This window comes from Choloepus didactylus, chromosome 9 (genome assembly GCF_015220235.1).
Source record: "Choloepus didactylus isolate mChoDid1 chromosome 9, mChoDid1.pri, whole genome shotgun sequence".
In the NCBI taxonomy this organism is placed as follows: domain Eukaryota; kingdom Metazoa; phylum Chordata; class Mammalia; order Pilosa; family Megalonychidae; genus Choloepus; species Choloepus didactylus.
In genome coordinates, this window is record NC_051315.1 from 126249149 (window position 1) to 126267027 (window position 17879).

At 48.1% G+C, this 17879-nt stretch overlaps 1 protein-coding gene across 1 annotated transcript in view; it reads left to right on the top strand.

The window, feature by feature from the left end:
• SAG (S-antigen visual arrestin) overlaps positions 1–17879 on the top strand; it is a 38291-nt gene that overhangs the window by 14204 nt on the left and 6208 nt on the right. The window contains exons 6-12 of the mRNA XM_037849497.1: positions 4655–4731; positions 5371–5506; positions 6019–6103; positions 8571–8643; positions 11310–11447; positions 14103–14180; positions 15269–15292. Coding sequence (XP_037705425.1) covers positions 4655–4731; positions 5371–5506; positions 6019–6103; positions 8571–8643; positions 11310–11447; positions 14103–14180; positions 15269–15292 — 611 coding nt within the window. The remainder of the gene's footprint in view (positions 1–4654; positions 4732–5370; positions 5507–6018; positions 6104–8570; positions 8644–11309; positions 11448–14102; positions 14181–15268; positions 15293–17879) is intronic.

The window sequence follows — 17879 nt, forward strand, 5'->3', positions numbered from 1 at the left end:
GAGGCTGGTTCGGGTTCGAGCGGTTGGTAGCCGCCAAGAACGCCAAAAGGTCTGAATGTGATAAAAGGGCTCCACCTCCAAAAATGCCTCCTATTGGGTGAAGGGTGCGGAGGATCCGCGTAATCGGGTGGGGATTCTGGGCATTGCACGGGAGGGCCAGGGTATCTACTCGGCATGACCGCTAGAGGGAGCTCTCTATACGGGCCCTTTACGGAACCACCGAAACCGTCCACCGGATGCAGGTGCATCCTCAGGGGCGCAGCAGCCGTTGGTGGTGGGGCGGAGGGCTGCGTGGGTGAAACAGGAGGTCCCTCTAGATCAATCAGCGGAGGCGCTTCCGGCCCTTCGTCTGCCTCACTCTCAGATCCTAAGTCAGAATTATCAGAACTAGCATCCGACTCCGGCGGCTTGCCCTTATGGGAGCCCTCCGCAGACGAAACAGACTGAGCCTCTTGGAGTGCATGTCGCGCCTGCAACAAGGCAGTGGGCGTAGTTAGGCCAGTGGCTGATTCTAACTCAAGTACTGCACGAACAGTCTCCCATATTGGGACTAGAATCGGGTCCAAACAAACACCCGTTTGGCGCGCTCGGTCTATATCATGACCAAGTTTCATCCACGAGGGCAGATTAAGGCTGCCGGAACAAGGCAAAAAATCGCTGGAGAGAGCTTCTCTTAACTGAGATACCCCGCTGCTTCAAAAGGGTCTTTAAGGGGGTTAATAGGGGTGAGCTTTCAGACTGCCCCATGCTTGCAGTCGGCACTATCTCTTAATCACTCGGAGAGCTCTTCCGAGTCCCCGGGGCTACCTGAACGCCCACGGGCCCTAGTCCTCGCACGAAAAAAAGGGGTGCTTACCTTCTCGCGGTGATCAGTCGCGGAAGTCAAGCCACGGATCCCGGGAGCACGTCTCCGTCGGGTCGAGGGGAACGCGAATGAGGTTCCCCGTACGGGCCACCACTTGTCCGGCGCTCTCTCCGCCTCGCCTCGAGTCCTCGGTCGGCCGGCGATGGGGACCAGAGAGATAAGGGGAGAGAGGGTGCGGACAATGTCTTACCCGACGCACTCGTGATCACTCGGGACCCACAGTGGTGAAGCAGATAAACTTTTATTGGAACTAGGCAATCATCATCTTTACAGGTTCCGCCCGGGGCAAGACGCCTCGGGGGAGAACAACCTCGATGCGGCCGTCAGGCGCGGCTCCTTGTGGGCTGTCTCCCCGAGCTTTGCCCGGGAACTTTCTTATAAACCTTACGTATATCCAATGGGCAAACGCCACGCATACAAGCATGATTGGTGAATACAGAGGGTTGTCACATACATCACAAAGCGGAAGCAGGATGTGGGCGCCATCTTTGCACCACTCGATGGGCAGGGGGAACTCAAGGGCAGGCTGCAGCTTGTCTACTAGGCCTAATCCGGAATGTGGCTGCTCACATGCAGGGATTTGGAGCAACAGGATCTAACTTAGGTTTTCAAAGGGTCGCTATGGCCACTGTGTTGAGAACGGAGCTGGGGTTGCCGTGCGTGTTCTGTGAAGGGATTGAAAATCAAAGGGGCTGAGTGCATGCAAGAGGGCCGAGAGGGTGCTGGGGCATGGAATCTAAGCAAGGCAGGGTGGGCAGCGTGGACAGGAGAGGTGAAGAAAAGGGCTAGGACCCCTGGATTATAGGCCCTTGAGTCATTGGCCGGGGAGTCATGCAGGAGGGAGCTACAAAGATGAGAAGTGATGGCAGAGAGTGGTGGGTCTGCAGCAGATTCTGGAAGTGTGCAGTGACAGACAAAGACAAGGCCTAGGCAGTGTTTTACAGAGTGGGGGCCTGAGCCATTAGCTGTTTGTGGAATCAATGCACTGGATCAGAAATGGCACTTTAATAAAATGGACTGGAATGAAATAGAATGGAATAGACAAGATGTCACATGTAGCAAAACCAAGTATTGTTTTACACACATGTGACATTAAAAACTTTATTTCTTACTGCAGGCTGTGTCCTGAAACGTTGAAAAGCCACTGGTCCAGGAATACTAGTGGGCATGGGTGGCCAAGATGGGAGAGGACAAGGTTACTAAAGGAGGGCAAGTGACAAGGGGAGGCACATCCAGTTTGATCAGATCTTACAGTGCTCTTAAAGAGAGGCCAGAAATCCAGATTTTTAGGCAACTGTTCTTAATTTTTACAGCGCTGTATGGGCCCGACAAAGCCCCCAGCCCCATCCTGTGTCTTCTGTTCTGGAAAGGAGAGGGTACCAGGGCAGCAGGTGGCTGCAGGAAAGGGGCATGAACTGAGCCCCAGGCAGCCCTGGAGGGATGTCCAAATGTTTGGGGACTTAGGGCTTGACAGCTGAGGAGACCTCTGGGCTGGGAACTTGAAAGATACATGAGAATTCGTCCAATAGAGCGAAAGAGAAAAGCATTGCAGAAAGAGGGAACCATATGTGCAGGGGTAGGTGAGCAAGCCTGATGTGTTCAGGAGCAGGTCCACAGGCAGCGTTGAGTGGGCAGAGCGGAACCGAGGCAGGAGGGCAAAGCAGGAGGATGGGGAGCATGGCTAAATAGGGTTTGACGCTGGGTAGTGATGTGTGTTGATTTTCAATCTAGATTTTAGAATTGCTGTGGTTTTACAGTCACAGAATGCACAAAACTATGGCTTACGTGCCACTGTTTACACGGAGGATTTCCCGTATTTGTACCGATTAGTTTTCCTCTAGAAAGTTGGGGAAGGGCGGGCCCTGCCCGGCCCTATATGCGCATTTATTGATATATATTCACACACCATACAATCCATCCAAAGTATACAATCAATGAACTAAAAACAGAAACATAAAAAAAAAAGAAATGAAGTTCTGATTCATGCTACCACACAGATGAACCTTGAAAACATTATGCTAAGTGAAATCCAGACACAAAGGGACAGATATTGTATGATTCCACTTCTTTGCAAATTCATGGAGACAGAAAGTAGATTAGACGGTACCAGGGGCAGGAGTGGGGCTGGGGAATGGGAAGTTCATGCTTCATGGGTACCAAGTTTCTGTTTGGGGTGATGAATAAGTTTTGGTAACAGATGGTAGCGATGGTTGGACAACATTGTGAAATTAATTCATGCCACTGAGTTGTACACTTAAAAATGGTTGAAATAGCAGCTTTTTTTTTATCTTCATTTTATTGAGATATATTCACATACCATGCAGTCATACAAAACAAATCATACATTCGATTGTTCACAGTACCATTACAGTTATACATTCATCACCTAAATCAATCCCTGACACCTTCATTAGCACACACACAAAAATAACAAGAATAATAATTAAAGTGAAAAAGAGCAATTGAAGTAAAAAAGAACACTGGGTACCTTTGTCTGTTTGTTTGTTTCCTTCCCCTATTTTTCTACTCATCCATCCATAAACTAGACAAAGTGGAGTGTGGTCCTTATGGCTTTCCCAATCCCATTGTCACCCCTCATAAGCTACATTTTTATACAATTGACTTCAAGATTCATGGGTTCTGGGTTGTAGTTTGATAGTTTCAGGTATCCACCACCAGCTACCCCAATTCTTTAGAACCTAAAAAGGGTTGTCTAAAGTGTGCGTAAGAGTGCCCACCAGAGTGACCTCTCGGCTCCTTTTGGAATCTCTGCCACTGAAGCTTATTTCATTTCCTTTCACATCCCCCTTTTGGTCAAGAAGATGTTCTCTGTCCCACGATGCCAGGTCTGCATTCCTCCCCGGGAGTCATACAAAATAGCAACTTTTATGTCATACATATATATTACCACAATACTTTTTTTTTTTTTAATCAGGAGATTTCAGCCCAAATTCCATTTCCGCCTTTGTTTTAAGAATTGGCATAGACACTAGCATGGGCCCCATTCCTGCTTGGCCAACTCTTGGCTCAGCCAGGGGTTGGCACCCCAGCCTGGGGACTCACGGGCCCCCTGGTTGGTCCTGTGAGCACCTGCGTCTGTCCTAAAACACACGCACAGGGTTACATTTGAGCAGGAGAGCTAAGCTGGGGAGGGGGGCCGCACGCTTGGTGAGATGGTGGGAGGCAGGGACCCTGAGACGCAAGTCACAGCCTATGGGTCCCCCCAGGCTGGATCCCCCTCCTCTGGTCTTTGGACCTACGGCTCTCTCCTCATGTTAGTGTCTTTTTGTCACTAGTACACTTCACAGTCTAGTTTCAGTGTTCGCCTCTGGAAAGGACAAGGTTAAAACACAAAGATGTGTAGCTTGTATGTTGTGACCATGTGATTGTGAAAACCTTGTGGCTCACACTCCCTTTGTCCAGTGTTTGGATAGATGAGTAGAAAAATGGGGACAAAAAGTGAATATGAGGGGATGGGGTGTTTTGACTGTTCTTTTTTACTTTTGTTTTTATTTTTATTCTTATTTTTATTTTTGGAGTGATGAAAATGTTCAAAGGTTGATTGTGGTGATGAATACATCACTATATGATGATATGAACAACTGTACACTTCAGATGATTGTTTGGTGTGTGACTGTATCTCAGTAAAATTGCATTTAACACACACACACACACACAAAGATGGTGACAATGACACCCCCGGGTGAGCTGTGTCCCCCTCTGGCCCCCTCGTGCCTCCTCAGGAGTGGGGCGCCAGCCACTGCCCCATTTGTTCTCTTGTCTTGACAGTGCTGTGGGGTCGACTTTGAGGTCAAAGCCTTTGCCACAGACAGCACCGATGGTGAAGAGGACAAAATTTCCAAAAAGTAAGAATGTGGTTGTGGGAAAAGTTGGGGCCTGGGGCCAGGTGGTGGGGGAAGGAGATGCCCCACACTCTGTCTTCCAGGGCTGGGGATCCAGGAGCCTCCGGGTCAGGGCAGCTCAGGTGGGAACACTTCAAAAGGGAGGGGATCAAGTGGTTGATCCACTGGGGGGAACAAAAAGAAAGAAAATGCCAGGGGAGTTGGCAACCTCAGGAGCTCCTGTGAGCTGCTGACAGCTCCCGGAATCCCTCTTTCTTCCGTTTTCTTCTTATACCTAAACTAGATTTCCACCTGTGCCCCTTGTGATAAGTGATGCTAACAGTGCATCCCGCCTCCCTGGGGCTTGGCCATAAGGCACAGGATGCCTTCCCACATCGGCTTCCCACCAAGAGGGGCCCAGCCAGGATCCTGACAGGATAAAACCCACCCTCCGGGAAGTGGCCCAGCCAGGGCATCACCGTGGGATGACCGGAAGCCAGGCCCCAGGTTCTTCCTGCTGCCAGGGCTGCCCCAGACTCAGACCATGTCCTACCCCTCTTCTGGTCATTCCCTTTTAACTGGACACGTAATACCAATATGGATATGAGGCGCGAGGGCGGGACGGCCACCCTGAGCCTCCTGCTGGGGACTTCTCGTCCACAGGAGCTCCGTGCGCCTCCTGATCCGCAAAGTGCAGCACGCACCGCCCCAGATGGGCCCCCAGCCCCGAGCCGAGGCCGCCTGGCAGTTCTTCATGTCCGACAAGCCCCTGCACCTGGCCGTCTCCCTCACCAAAGAGGTAACTCGCCCACTGGAGGAGGCATCCTCCCCGGTCCCCCACCCGTGTGGGGGCTGGCCTGGGGGACCCCCGGCACTCCTTCTCCTATCTGCTGCCCGTGTGCTGCAAGTCTTCTTTTCTCTGGGGGATAGCTCAAGCCCTGAGGTCTGTGAACAGCTGGCCTGTTCAACATTGGCAGCTGGTGTGACACTCACTGGCAGCCCCCTCACGGGCAGTCTTTTGGCCATGGAGAGAGAGGGACGGTGTCTTCAGCCCCACCTCACTCTTCCCCTGGCTCTCTTGCCCTCCTCTGTCCCCACTGGGCCTCGTTTACTGATGTAGCATCAATGGGTATGGTGATTAAAAATTGTCCAGGACATGTTCTGGACCCTTCTTGAAAGGAAGCATGTTGCTCTCTCTTTACCTTTCTCCAGAGTGTGGGAATTCAGTCACTTTTAGTCTAGTTAAAGGGATTAAGGTGAAGCGTCCAGAAGCCATGGGACTCTCTCCGACTTACCTGTTAACTTTTGCAGATATATTTCCATGGGGAACCGATTCCTGTTACCGTGACCGTGACCAACGACACGGAGAAAACAGTGAAGAGGATTAAAGCCTTAGGTAGGACCTTCCCCTTAAAACTAGCGGGCAGGCTTCTAGATTTTCTCAGATCACACTTCCTCTGGTCTGATAAGACCCTCCTAGAAGGGCCCTGGGAATTGCCCCTTTGTCTCTGCTGTCCCTTAGAGGGACCTTATAGACATCTCCTGCCCAGTGTAGGCCTGTGCTCTTGGGACAACACCCTTGATGGGTGATCTTCCCGGCTTTCCATAACCATATCCTCCCAGGGGACCTGCTGGGTCAGATGGCAGGGGGAAGACGTGAGAGGAGTTTTCCTTCTTGGATCAGTGATCATTTTTGTCCACAAAGACAGCATAGTGCAGTGGAAAAAGCACTGGATTCAAAGCACCTGGACTTGATTTGTGGGCTTGTGCTGCATAAGCCTCTGCTGAACCCTGCCTCCCGCACCCAGCAGAGGCTCCTTATCTACCTGCCCAAGCTTTTCTAAGGCTCTCGAGAGCGGTCACAGATGAAAGTGCTTGGTAAATAGTAAAATCCTAATGTCACACTTTTAATCCTCAAAACGTGATGGCCAAGTCTCACCTGTGGCTGCAGGAAAGGTGGCTCCTGCTTGCTTTCCTGCACATTTCCTCAGCTGGGAGGACATCAAAGTGCTGGGCATGGTCTTCTATGAAGCTATTTTTAAATTGATTGAATGGAAAGCAAAGAATGGGCCACATAAAAAAGATGGGACAGAATGACCTGGGAGGGTGACTTCCAAGTTCACTTCTAAACTCAAGCATTTGGTGACCAAGTTATAGTGTCTGAGGGTGACCAACTGTCCCGGGTTGCCCAGAACGGGGGATGCTGGGCTTTCAGTGCTAAACAGGGACAGTCCCAGGAAAGTGGGATGGTTGGTCCCTTTACATGTCATGCACCATCTTCCTCTTTCTCTGTGTGTCCATCGTAGAGGATTTCTGGGAATTTGATTGTGTTCTAGACCACATACTAAAAAACTCTAGATTTTTCTTGCTGCTAGTATGAATACTTAATTTAAAAGTTTTGTTTTGTTTTATGTTGGTTTTGCTCATGTGCCTTGAGGTCTGCTTAGGATTTGGAGTTTTTTGGCATGTTGTCTGTAATGTCTGTGTTTCACAAAATGGGGAACTTGATAAAGCCTCATCCAAAATTTAGAATGATTTCTCAAACCTGATATCAAAACCACTAACCTTTGAAAGAAGTTGTTGAATTTTCTGAAAAAAAGTGTTAATAGCTTTCTGTAGGCTGGGCACTGTGCTGAGTGATTCACATAAATTGTTTCTTTCAATCCTCAGACTTTAACTCTTAAAGGAGATAAAAGTCATTTTTAAGTCTTCACAACAGTCCTATGAGTTAGATGCAATTATCAACCCCATTTTATTGACGAGAAACTGAAAAGTAAATCACCCTATAGTTAATAAGTTAACAGCTAAGCTGGTATTTGAGCCTGAGTGGTCTGGAATCAAGTTTATGCTCTCTCCAGTGGTTTCTAGCTCAGAGAACAGGAAGCATAATGTTCGTTAAATAAGATAATGTTGGAGAGGCTGGGTTTGGAGAAAGAGCAAATGGTAGATTCTGTGATCCTGGATGATTATGTGCATTTGAAGGATAGCCAGGGACGCCCCACGAGAGGAGGGTACAAGAGGTGCAGTTTTAGGAGACTGTGGCTCATGGGTGGCTGTTGACTCAGAGCAGGTGATTGGCGAACAGAAGTGGTCTGAGGACAGACTTGGAAGTTGAAGCCTTGGGCTGAGAAAGACGAGCCGAGGCAGCTATCTAAAACGGTCATTGGGGGATATTCTGGTTTGCTAATGTTGTTTTGCAAAACACCAGAAATGGATTGGCTTTTATAAAATGGGGTTTATTTGGTTTAAAAGTTACAGTCTTAAGGCCATAAAGTGTCCAAGGTAAGGCACCAACAACAGGGTACCTTCACTGGAGGATGGCCAATGGCATCCGGAAAACCTCTGTTAGCTAGAGGCACGTGGCTGGTGTTTGCTTGCTCACAGATTGTGTCTCAAGATGGTGTTTTCCAAAATGTCGGCATCAACTTCCAACAGCTGTCTTCAAAATGTCTGTCTCAGCAGCAGCTCGTTTTCAAAATGTCACTCTCAGTTGCTCTGAGGTCCCTCTGTTTGTGAGCTCTTTTTATAGGACTCCAGTGAACTAATCAAGACCCACCCTGAATGGGCAGGACCACATTTCCATGGAAACATTCAATCAAGAGGTCACACCCTAACCAAAGGTGTCACTCACAGTTGGGTGGGTCACATCTCCATGGAAACACTCAGTCAGAAGGTTCCAACCTAATCAACACTAACACATCTGTCCCCACAAGATTGCGTTAAAGAATGTGGCTTTTTCTGGGGGACATAATATATACAAACCAGCACAGGGAGGAGAGCACCCCCTGGAAGTCCAGGTGGCACCATGCGTGGGCATGAGGGATCCCGCACTGAGTCATCCCGTCCCTCTCCTCTCTTTGCAGTGGAACAGGTGGCCAACGTGGTTCTCTACTCGAGCGATTATTATGTCAAGCCGGTGGCCATGGCAGAAACACAGTGAGTAGCGGTTGCACTTCCGTTTCCTGGGTGACCCAGCCTTCTGTGTCAAGTTCCCTGTTTGTTTGTCTCCAAAGAGGAAACCAGGATGCCCAACTCACTCCCCAGCTTTTCACTTCCTTCCCATTTTCTTACTTCAAGGGCTGTAGCAAAGAAGTTATATCTTAACTCTATTTCTACCTTAGCCCCATCTCCCCTCACCCATCTCCCAAGAGTTCTGAGAAATCAGTCCAATCTAAAGAAAGATGAAGATGAGAGAAATGAAGATTGAAATGTCACAAATGGGCACAGCAGACTTACTATTTAGCCTTGTAAAGAGTTGTTAGGAATTTGATACTGTTCCATCCCCCACCCCAAAGATAATCAAATGATCTGTCAGCCCAGGCTGGGATTCCGTGGTGATTAATTTTATGTGTCAACTTGACTAGATTATGGTGCCCAGTTGTTTGGTCAAACACTAGTCTAGATGTTGCTGTGACGGTGTTTTATAGTTGTGATTGACATCTACAATCCACTGAGTGTAAGCAAAGGAGATGACCCTCCATAATATGGGCAAGCCTTAGCCCATCAGTTGAGGGCCTTAAAAGCAACAATTGAGGTCTCCCAAAGCAAAATAGATCAACCCTTCCTGAACTCCTGGCCTGCCAGCCTGCCTACACATCTACAGATTTCAGACTTGCCACCCCACAATCATGTGAGCCAATTCTTTAAAATCTCTCTCTCTCTCTCTCAAACCCTGACTGATGCAGGTTCTCCATATTTCGATCTCACCAATTTGAAAATCTTGTACCAATAACAACTGGGTTTGAATGATGCATCAATTCTTAGCCCGTTGTGTTCCTTTAGAAGAATAAAAAACAAGTGGGAATCCTGCACCGGCTCCTTCGTGCTGGAGTGAGAGACCTGCCCAGTTAGGCTTCTTGCTGAAAGTGAGATCAATTCGTTTAATACACGGGCTTCTAGGGGTTAAATCCCTGCCCCTTTGGAGGACAGCGTTGGAAGGTTTTACCCCCTTGTCTAGCTGGCATGTTCTAAGCATGTGAAGATCTTACCAGTGTTAGGGGAAGGGGGCTGGTCAGGAAAGATGAACTGATTCAGCAGGATAACATTACATAATAGTTAAAAGGCAACTTTGGGGTCAACTATTGCTCAAAACAGATTCAGGTTAAGTTTAATTGTAGGTCCACAGGGTAGGGAAGCAGGAAGGAACCGAAACTTGTTGACAGGCCCCTGGCCCCTTTGTGCCAGGCCCGGGGTCTGTCTGACCTTTTAGGGTCCTTCCTTGCCCATCCTTGTGCCCTGGGCTTCTCAGCCCTGGTTTGCCTTTTGGCATTTGCTCAGCAATGATGGGGGCAAATGGTCTGAGCCTGTGTTTTCCCCATTATCTGTCCTCGTTTCAGGCCTTGAGTACATTTTGAACCAAATGATTCCTAGGAAACTGAGAACCATTCTAGGACAGTGCATGGAGGTGCTGGGAAGTGGCCGAGCTGGCCCCAGGGCCCTTGCACAGTCCTTTGGCAAGCCCTGCAGCAGGAAAGACCATCACCTGAGCCAGAGCCCAAGGGCCCTTCCTACAACAGTCACCTCTACAAGTGCAATTTCTGCTTCTGTCATGCTGTTGCCCAAATCTCGCTCCTTAGGAGAAGGGAGGCTCCATCAGGGCCCCAATGGGAGGAGACAGCCACCTGGGGCTCCAGCTCAAGCCGAATTCTATGAAGGCCACGCCCGGGAGCTTCCTGCATGCACTGGAGGTGGGAGGGTGGCAGCTGCTTTGAGCTCCCCAGGAAAAGTTCAGGTCTCAGGAGGGAAGATCTTCTGGGGCTGGCATTTCAGACTTCTGGCCTGCCCCAAACAGACCAAGGAAATGGCCCTGAGGCTGGCTCCTGGGCAGAGCTCCCAGGGCCTTCCTTGACTCCTCCTGGCCTAGAGTAAGGACAGAGAGCGTGCCAAGGAGCGTGGCCACACTTCCCTGTCTGTAAAACAGGCAAGAGGCAGCATGGACAGCTCCCAGCAACACCTGGTGCATGTGCAGAAGGCAGAGCCCACATCTGAGGCTGCTGGGAGGTGCTGCCCGTCACCAGCTCGAGCACGGTCCTGCCCTTTGGCACAGGTGCCATCTCCCAGGTGTTGGGAAACTCAGTGCCCTGCCAACAATAGAGACAATGTGGTCGAGAAAGAGCATGTGCGCTGCTTTGAACCCACACCAGTCTGGTGTGCATGGTTCCCAGAGGACCCTGCCTTGCCCCTCCCAGCCGCCCACCACCCCAGTCACACACTGGGCTCCTTATAGTGACCGGAGAATTTCTAGCCTGGTCTTGATGCTGGCACAGCCCACTGCGGAGCTCACAGCATCCAGGAGGAGACTGTGTGTGGTTCTCTGACCCTTGGGCCAGTTGGTCTCATTCAATGTAGGACTTTCTAGAAATTCAGGGTTGGGGGCTTGAGGAAACGTTCTGTTGCTGCCAGCCTTCTCTGAGGTTTAACTGATAATGTTCTGCTTCTCGTAAGCTTTTTCAAACCTGAACTGATCTTTTCGATGGGTTGCAGGGAACTTCAATCCTGGAAAAATGCTTGTCAGCAAATAGAGTCTTGTGGAGTTGATGGTGGCTTTTTTATGGTGAGAATTGACAACTGACCAACTCTCCTCTCTGTTTTTCTTCCTCCAGGGAAAAAGTGCCACCAAACAGCACTTTGACGAAGACACTGACACTGGTGCCCTTGCTGGTGAACAATCGAGAGAGACGGGGCATTGCCCTGGATGGGAAGATCAAGCATGAGGACACCAACCTCGCGTCCAGCACCATGTGAGTCCCGGGCGCGGTCTGGCCCCTGCGATGGGGCTGGCCCTGCTCTGCTCCCCCTTCCCCTCTCACATCCGAGCTCGGAGGCTGCTTGTGCAGGGTGGAGGGCTGGGCTCTGCGGAGCAGGATGCAGACTTAGTGACTGGATGTGGTGGTTACAGCTGCCACCTCTGGACCCAGCTGTGCACCAAACCCCAGCTCCACTTCCTACCCTCTGGGTGAACCTGGTAAATGATCTGAGCTCTCTGAGAACCTCAGTTTTCCCATGTGTTAAATGGGAGTGACCTTATAAAGCAGTAATAATAAGTGCTCAAGAAATGTCAGCTATCACTTTTTAAAAGCATTATTAACTAGCATAGTGTCCAATGCATATTAACTGAATAATGTACTTGGCTGCATTCATTCATTTATTAATTTCCGACAGTAATGGTAAAAGAACAGGAGGTCCTGATGGCTGCAGATGTTGATTCAACTTAAACGAGAATAAGCCCCACTCAGTAAAACACTGGGTGAATTTAGGCAGCAGATTAGATACCCGTTGCTGCATCTTCTGGCTCCATTCCAGGAGAATGTGTCTGTTGGTGAACCTCAAGGGTTTGGGTGGGAGCCACTGCCCAGGCACGTGTTCCCACACTGTCACCATTTCCCATGTGATGTTCTGGGGGCTCCCTCTGTGGCCCCAGCGAGACCACCTCTGGGGGATCCCACGGGAAGGGGCAGGTGTGGCTTGAAGCCTGCGTCCCGGTAGCCCAGGAGCACACATTCTCTGAGATTAAAATATGGGGGGACAAAGAACAGTGGCAGAAGGTCAGATTGTGGGAGCCAAAAGATTTTTGGAGGATAATCAGCCAAATTGTATTAGCTTCTAAAGCACAATCCTAAAGCTCTAAGGGCAAAAATAACAGGGAAATGGATATCCTAGATCGACTTATTCAAGAGTATAAAATCATAATATCAATAATGGCCCAATGCATTTGTAAAATGTTTTATTGGTTTATGTAGTATTTTACAAACGCAGAAGTCTCTACACTGTTGTGAGGATGGCATATATATCGTCATTTGTGGATAAGGGAACTGAAGTTCAGCCATAGTGACAGACTCACCTGAGGTCACCCAGTTGGTTAATGGCAAAGCTAAGTCTGCTCCTGACCCTGGGTTCCTTGTTTCTCTCCCAACTTCAGGGCTGCCTTTTAGGGCCCTTGAAAGTGACAACCACAGCAGAACTTGGGTCAAGAATCTCTGCAAGAGTGTGTATGTGTGTGTATGTGAATCTTCCACTTAAGGAAGATGACAGGGGAGAAAGCTCTTGGGTGTTTTCACCCATGTGACAAAAGCATATTCTGTTCCCCTCTTCCGTTTGGGCCCGATTCAGTACAAGGTAGAGAGTCAGTCCCATGCAAAGTGCTGGCGTCTCAGGCTTGCATCCTTTTTTTTTTTCCCTTTGGAGGCCACCCCTCTCTACCCAGTGCTTGGCTGCATTCCACAGTTGCAGACATAAAGCTTTTGGCCTCTTAATGGAGCCCCAGGCACAGTGAGCTGGCACGGCATTCTTCTAGGAGGCACCGTGGTCCCGGAAGCACATGTCTGTGGTGCCTCCCATCAGGGGGCACTGGGCTGGGCATCTCCCCTAGCCCCTCCCCAGGCCTTCTACCACTGATCACATTATTTTAGTTAGTATTTTTAAGTTTGATATTTTTTTCATATCTTAGTTTCTATTATTGGACAGCCTAAAACACATTGGATTACATGAGATAAAAATCTTATGTTAAAATGCCCAGCATGGTGCCTTCACATAGTTGGAACTCAACACTTATTAGTAGAATCTGGAAATGAAGTTTCTGTAGAGGAAATTACTTGTCAGACTCCACTCTTTCTGGGGCATATGTAATGGTCTCTCACACTTCCATTCCTTCACATGAACATTTACTGAACCCTCAGTCAGTGCCAGCAGGTGCTGGGGACACAAGATGAGAACAGTGCCAGTCCCCTGGGATCAGGGCTGACGGACGTCCACGGCCTTGTCCTTTGAGTGGGGTGCCAAGGAGGGTGCCAGTGCTGCTTGGCAGGTGGGCAGGAAGGCTTCCCAAAGGAGGGGGTCTTTGGGGACAGGAAAGGGGGAGGAGTGCATTCTGGGGCAGTTTGTGTCTGGTGAGGTTGGCATATGGAATATGAGGTGGCAAAGGCAGGCAAAGACCAGATCACCGATTGCCAGCTGTGCCCCAGTGCGGTGGGCAAGAGCTCAGGAAGGAGCCTGGCATGGGGGAGAGAAGCTTTTGAGATAACCCAGATAGGACAAGCATGTGGGAGGACTTGGTGTCCTGCCATGGATGGGTCGTTATGGCAGGTGGGAGAGAGGTGGACAGGGTGTCCAGCTGGATGTCCAGATCCATGAGTATCATGGGGAGGGCATGAGGGAGGCATGGGGAAGGAGGAGGGACACATTGCCCTCTTCAAACTTCTGGAGGAGAAAACGCCATGCTATGATGCACGAGAGGAATTCTCCCTGCCCCATATCTGTACAGTGCTAGGATTTTGACAGCTTGATTGATTGAATGAGTTCACCAATTCCTGGAGGGTCACTCCTGGATGGCGTGCATGGGTGGGAGGTGGAAGGGGTCATTCATGTGGTCTCTGTTTTCCCCGGCTCTCCTTGGGCAGCATTAAGGAAGGCATAGACCGGACCGTCCTGGGAATCCTGGTATCTTACCAGGTCAAGGTGAAGCTCACGGTGTCCGGGTAAGTGTCCCAGGCCAGTCCGCCATCTGCTCTGTCCTGGCCTTCCACGGTCTCCAGGGTTCCTTTTTGAATGAGTGGGAGGCACAAAGGAAGGGAAGGTCCACAAATTCTACAGATTACCAAGTGGAGTTTTGGAGAGACCACATCTGTAAAGTTTCACAATTCTGTCTCATACAATGCTAAGTGGAGAAGGTAGAAAGCAGACTAGGAGATACACACTCTATTCGTACAACTTTGCAAAAATAGTTGTGCATACGCTCAGGCAGTGGAGGTTTCCTTTAATATAGCAAAGAAAACCAGTTTCATGTGAGGCTGTCCTTTGGAAAAGAACGGTGGCTGTAAAACGAGCTCTCAGCAGATGTTCACCCATCCACAAAGGGGGGACCGTCCCTTCCCTGGTCTACCTGCTATAATTACAGGATTGGGAAGCTCCTTTGCACACACAGAGTTCTGAGAAAAGGGTTTTCCATTTTTGGTAAAAAGAGTTTCTCCGATTTCTTTAATCTCAGCAAAAGGGAAAAGCTCTTGAATTCTTGTTTTCCTTTCCAAATTCCATTGCCAGAGGCTCTGGCTTTTGACCTGGGTGACCCCGAAAGCCAAGGGCCTGTACCTGTCCCATATTTCTAAATAGGTGAAGGGTTCCCCGAAATTTGGCTGGGGTGGCAAAGTAGACCACAGGTCTATTTTGCATATTTTGTTAATACAGGGTTTATGTTGTCTTTTTCAAAATGGTTCATGTTTCCTTTCATTTCCCTGAGAGGATCTATAAACACAGAGGAGCTTCTTTTAACGGTCAAGATCAATGAAAAACAGGTTATTTCACAGTTACCTGATCCTGCCGTTGACTCTTCAACCTTAGGGCTTAAGCTTAAGTGATTGCCTCTTTTTAACGAATTCCCTTGAGAAAAAGAAATCATGAGTAAAAAGAAAGTGTTAGGTGAACATTAAGAGCTTTGCAAGGATCCTGAAATTGTGAGTTAGTCAGAGACATGAGTGCTAGGGCTTGTCCTGCTCTAAACAATGGAAATAATATCACATTACTGTTGGGGGACGGTGACCACAGTTGGATTTGTTTTTGTGTTTCCTAGCTTTCTGGGAGAGCTCACCTCCAGGTAAGCCTCTTCACCTTTCTTCTCTGCCTGATTCCTGATTCCCTGGCAAACCTGGGGTCCAAAGCCAGCATCTGGTGAGATCAGGTTTCCAGGCAGTTCTGCTCAGAGGGTTATGAAGTGATACCCACTGCCCTGGGATGCAGCACCTTTAACACCTGGGCTCACAGGTGAGCGGCTGGGGTGGGGGTGGGGGGTTCTTTGAGATGGCTGCTAGGCTTACACCTGGGCAAAGACACTTGTACAACCACACCCAGGAAATTGGCGCGCTCAGCGGGGCTGCCTTTTAGATCAGGCACAAAGAAGCGGCAAATTAAGTGACAGTGGCAGGCATTGACCTTACCTTCTCCTTCACCCCAACCCCAATCATCTCTCCCTCTCCTGCAGCTCATGGCCTGTGGGCACCTGGGCCCTGTGGGCACCTGGGGCTGACCAGGGTGGCTTTGTTGTAAACAGATGTGCTTTGACTAAAGGGGTAACCCAGCCAGTGGGAGGCAGTGGGTCCTGGGTGAAGCAAGGAGGGATCTTTGTTTTCTTCACCTCTCCCCTAATCTTTCCATTCTTCATTTGTCCGGATTTCCCTTCTGTTTCCTTCCTGATCCTTTTCTTCCTTCTTTTTGTAAAGATCACAAGTTGTCCCAAAGCAGTTTAGTTTTTGGAATTCTGTGCCCTCTGCTCACCTCTCTTCTGCTTTTGGCAAGTGACCATGTGCCCTGCCCCACAACACACCAGCCCTCACACAGATTTTTTTTTAATTTTATTTTGAAATAAATTCAAACTTACAAGAACAGTTGCAAAAACAATACAAACCCCATACACAAAACTCCAGCATACTCCAACCCCCTCCCCTGATACCCCGATCCACCACCTTTAACATCCTGTCACACCACCATTTCTTTGTTTCCCTCCCTCCCTCCCTATCATCCATCATCTATTGCTCTGTCTTCTGAACATTTGAGAGCAAGCTGCACACATCCTTGAACAAACACTATAATTCACATATACAATTCCCATGAACAAGAACATTCTTTTATGCAATCCCATTAAGCGCAGCTAAGAAGTTCAAGAAATTCAACATTGATACAAAGCTTACATTCTATATTTCCTTTTTTTTTTCTTATGTCCCATCTGTGTCCCTTTGAGCCTCCTCTCCTCCATCCTCAGATCCCATCCAGGATCATCCTTGGCATTTAATTATCATTATCTATTTAGACTGTCTTTTTTTTTTTTTTTCCCAATTGTGGAAACATATTTACAGCCTAAATCTTCCCATTCCAACCCCTCCCTAGCATTCCATTAGTGGGATTAATCACATTTAGAATGTTGCAATGCCATCACCTTCCCACCATCCATTACTAGAAATTTCCCTTCACCCCAAACAGAAACCCTACACTTATTTCTTAACTCCCCATTGCCCCTTCCCCCACTTCTCGTAACCCATACTCTACTTTTCATCTCTATGGTCATATTCTCTGATACTTTCTTTGTGTTTACCATGGGGCTTAAATTTAACATCTTAAATCTATAACAATCTTGTTTTTCTTTGATACCAACTTAACTTCAATAGGACACATAAACTATGTTCCTATACTCCTCCATTCCCCCACCTTTATGTAGTTCTTGTTAAAAATTACATATTTTACATTGAGTCCAAAACCACTGATTTATCATTACAGTTTATGTATTTTAGATCCTGTAGGAAGTAAATAGTTCAGTTACAAACCAAACTACAATAGTATTTGTATTTATATTTACCATGTGATATTTACTGGAAATCTTTATTTCTTCACGTGGTTTCAGTCAATTGTTTCGTGTCCCTTCCTTTCAGCCTGTACAATTCCCTTTAGCATTTCTTATAGGACTGATCTACTGGTGATGAAGTCCCTCAGCTTTTGATTATCCGGGTATGTTTTCATCTCCCCCTCATTTTTAACCTCCAGGTGTTTGTGAATTTTCTAAGTCTCTGATGGTTATTGACTTCTATTTGTATTCCATTGTGGTCAGAGAATGTGCTTTGAATAATTTCAACTTTTTTTAAATTTATTGAGGCTTGTTTTATGTCCCAGCATATGGTCTATTCTGTAGAAAGATCTGTGATCACTAGAGAAGAATGTGTGTCCTGGTGATTTGGGATGTAATGTTCTATATATGTCTGTTAAATTTCTCTCTATCTCTCGCTCCTTTCTTTGTCTCTCTGTTGGTAGGGCTCCCTTTAGTATCTGAAGTAGGGCAGGCCTTTTATTGGCAAAATCTCTCAGCATTTGTTTGTCTGTGAAAAATTTAAGCTCTCCCTCAAATTTTAAGGAGAGTTTTGCTGGGTAAAGTATTCTTGGTTGGAAATTTTTCTCTCAGAATTTTAAACATGTCATGCCACTGCCTTCTCGCCTCCATGGTGGCCGCTTAGTCTTATGTTGTTTCCTTAGTATGTGGTGAATTGCTTTTCTCTTGCTGCTTTCAGAACTTGCTCCTTCTCTTCAGTATTTGAGAGTCTGATCAGAATATGTCTCGGAGTGGGTTTATTTGGATTTATTCTATTTGGAGTTTGCTGGGCATTTATGCTTTGTGTATTTATATTGTGTAGAAGGTTTGG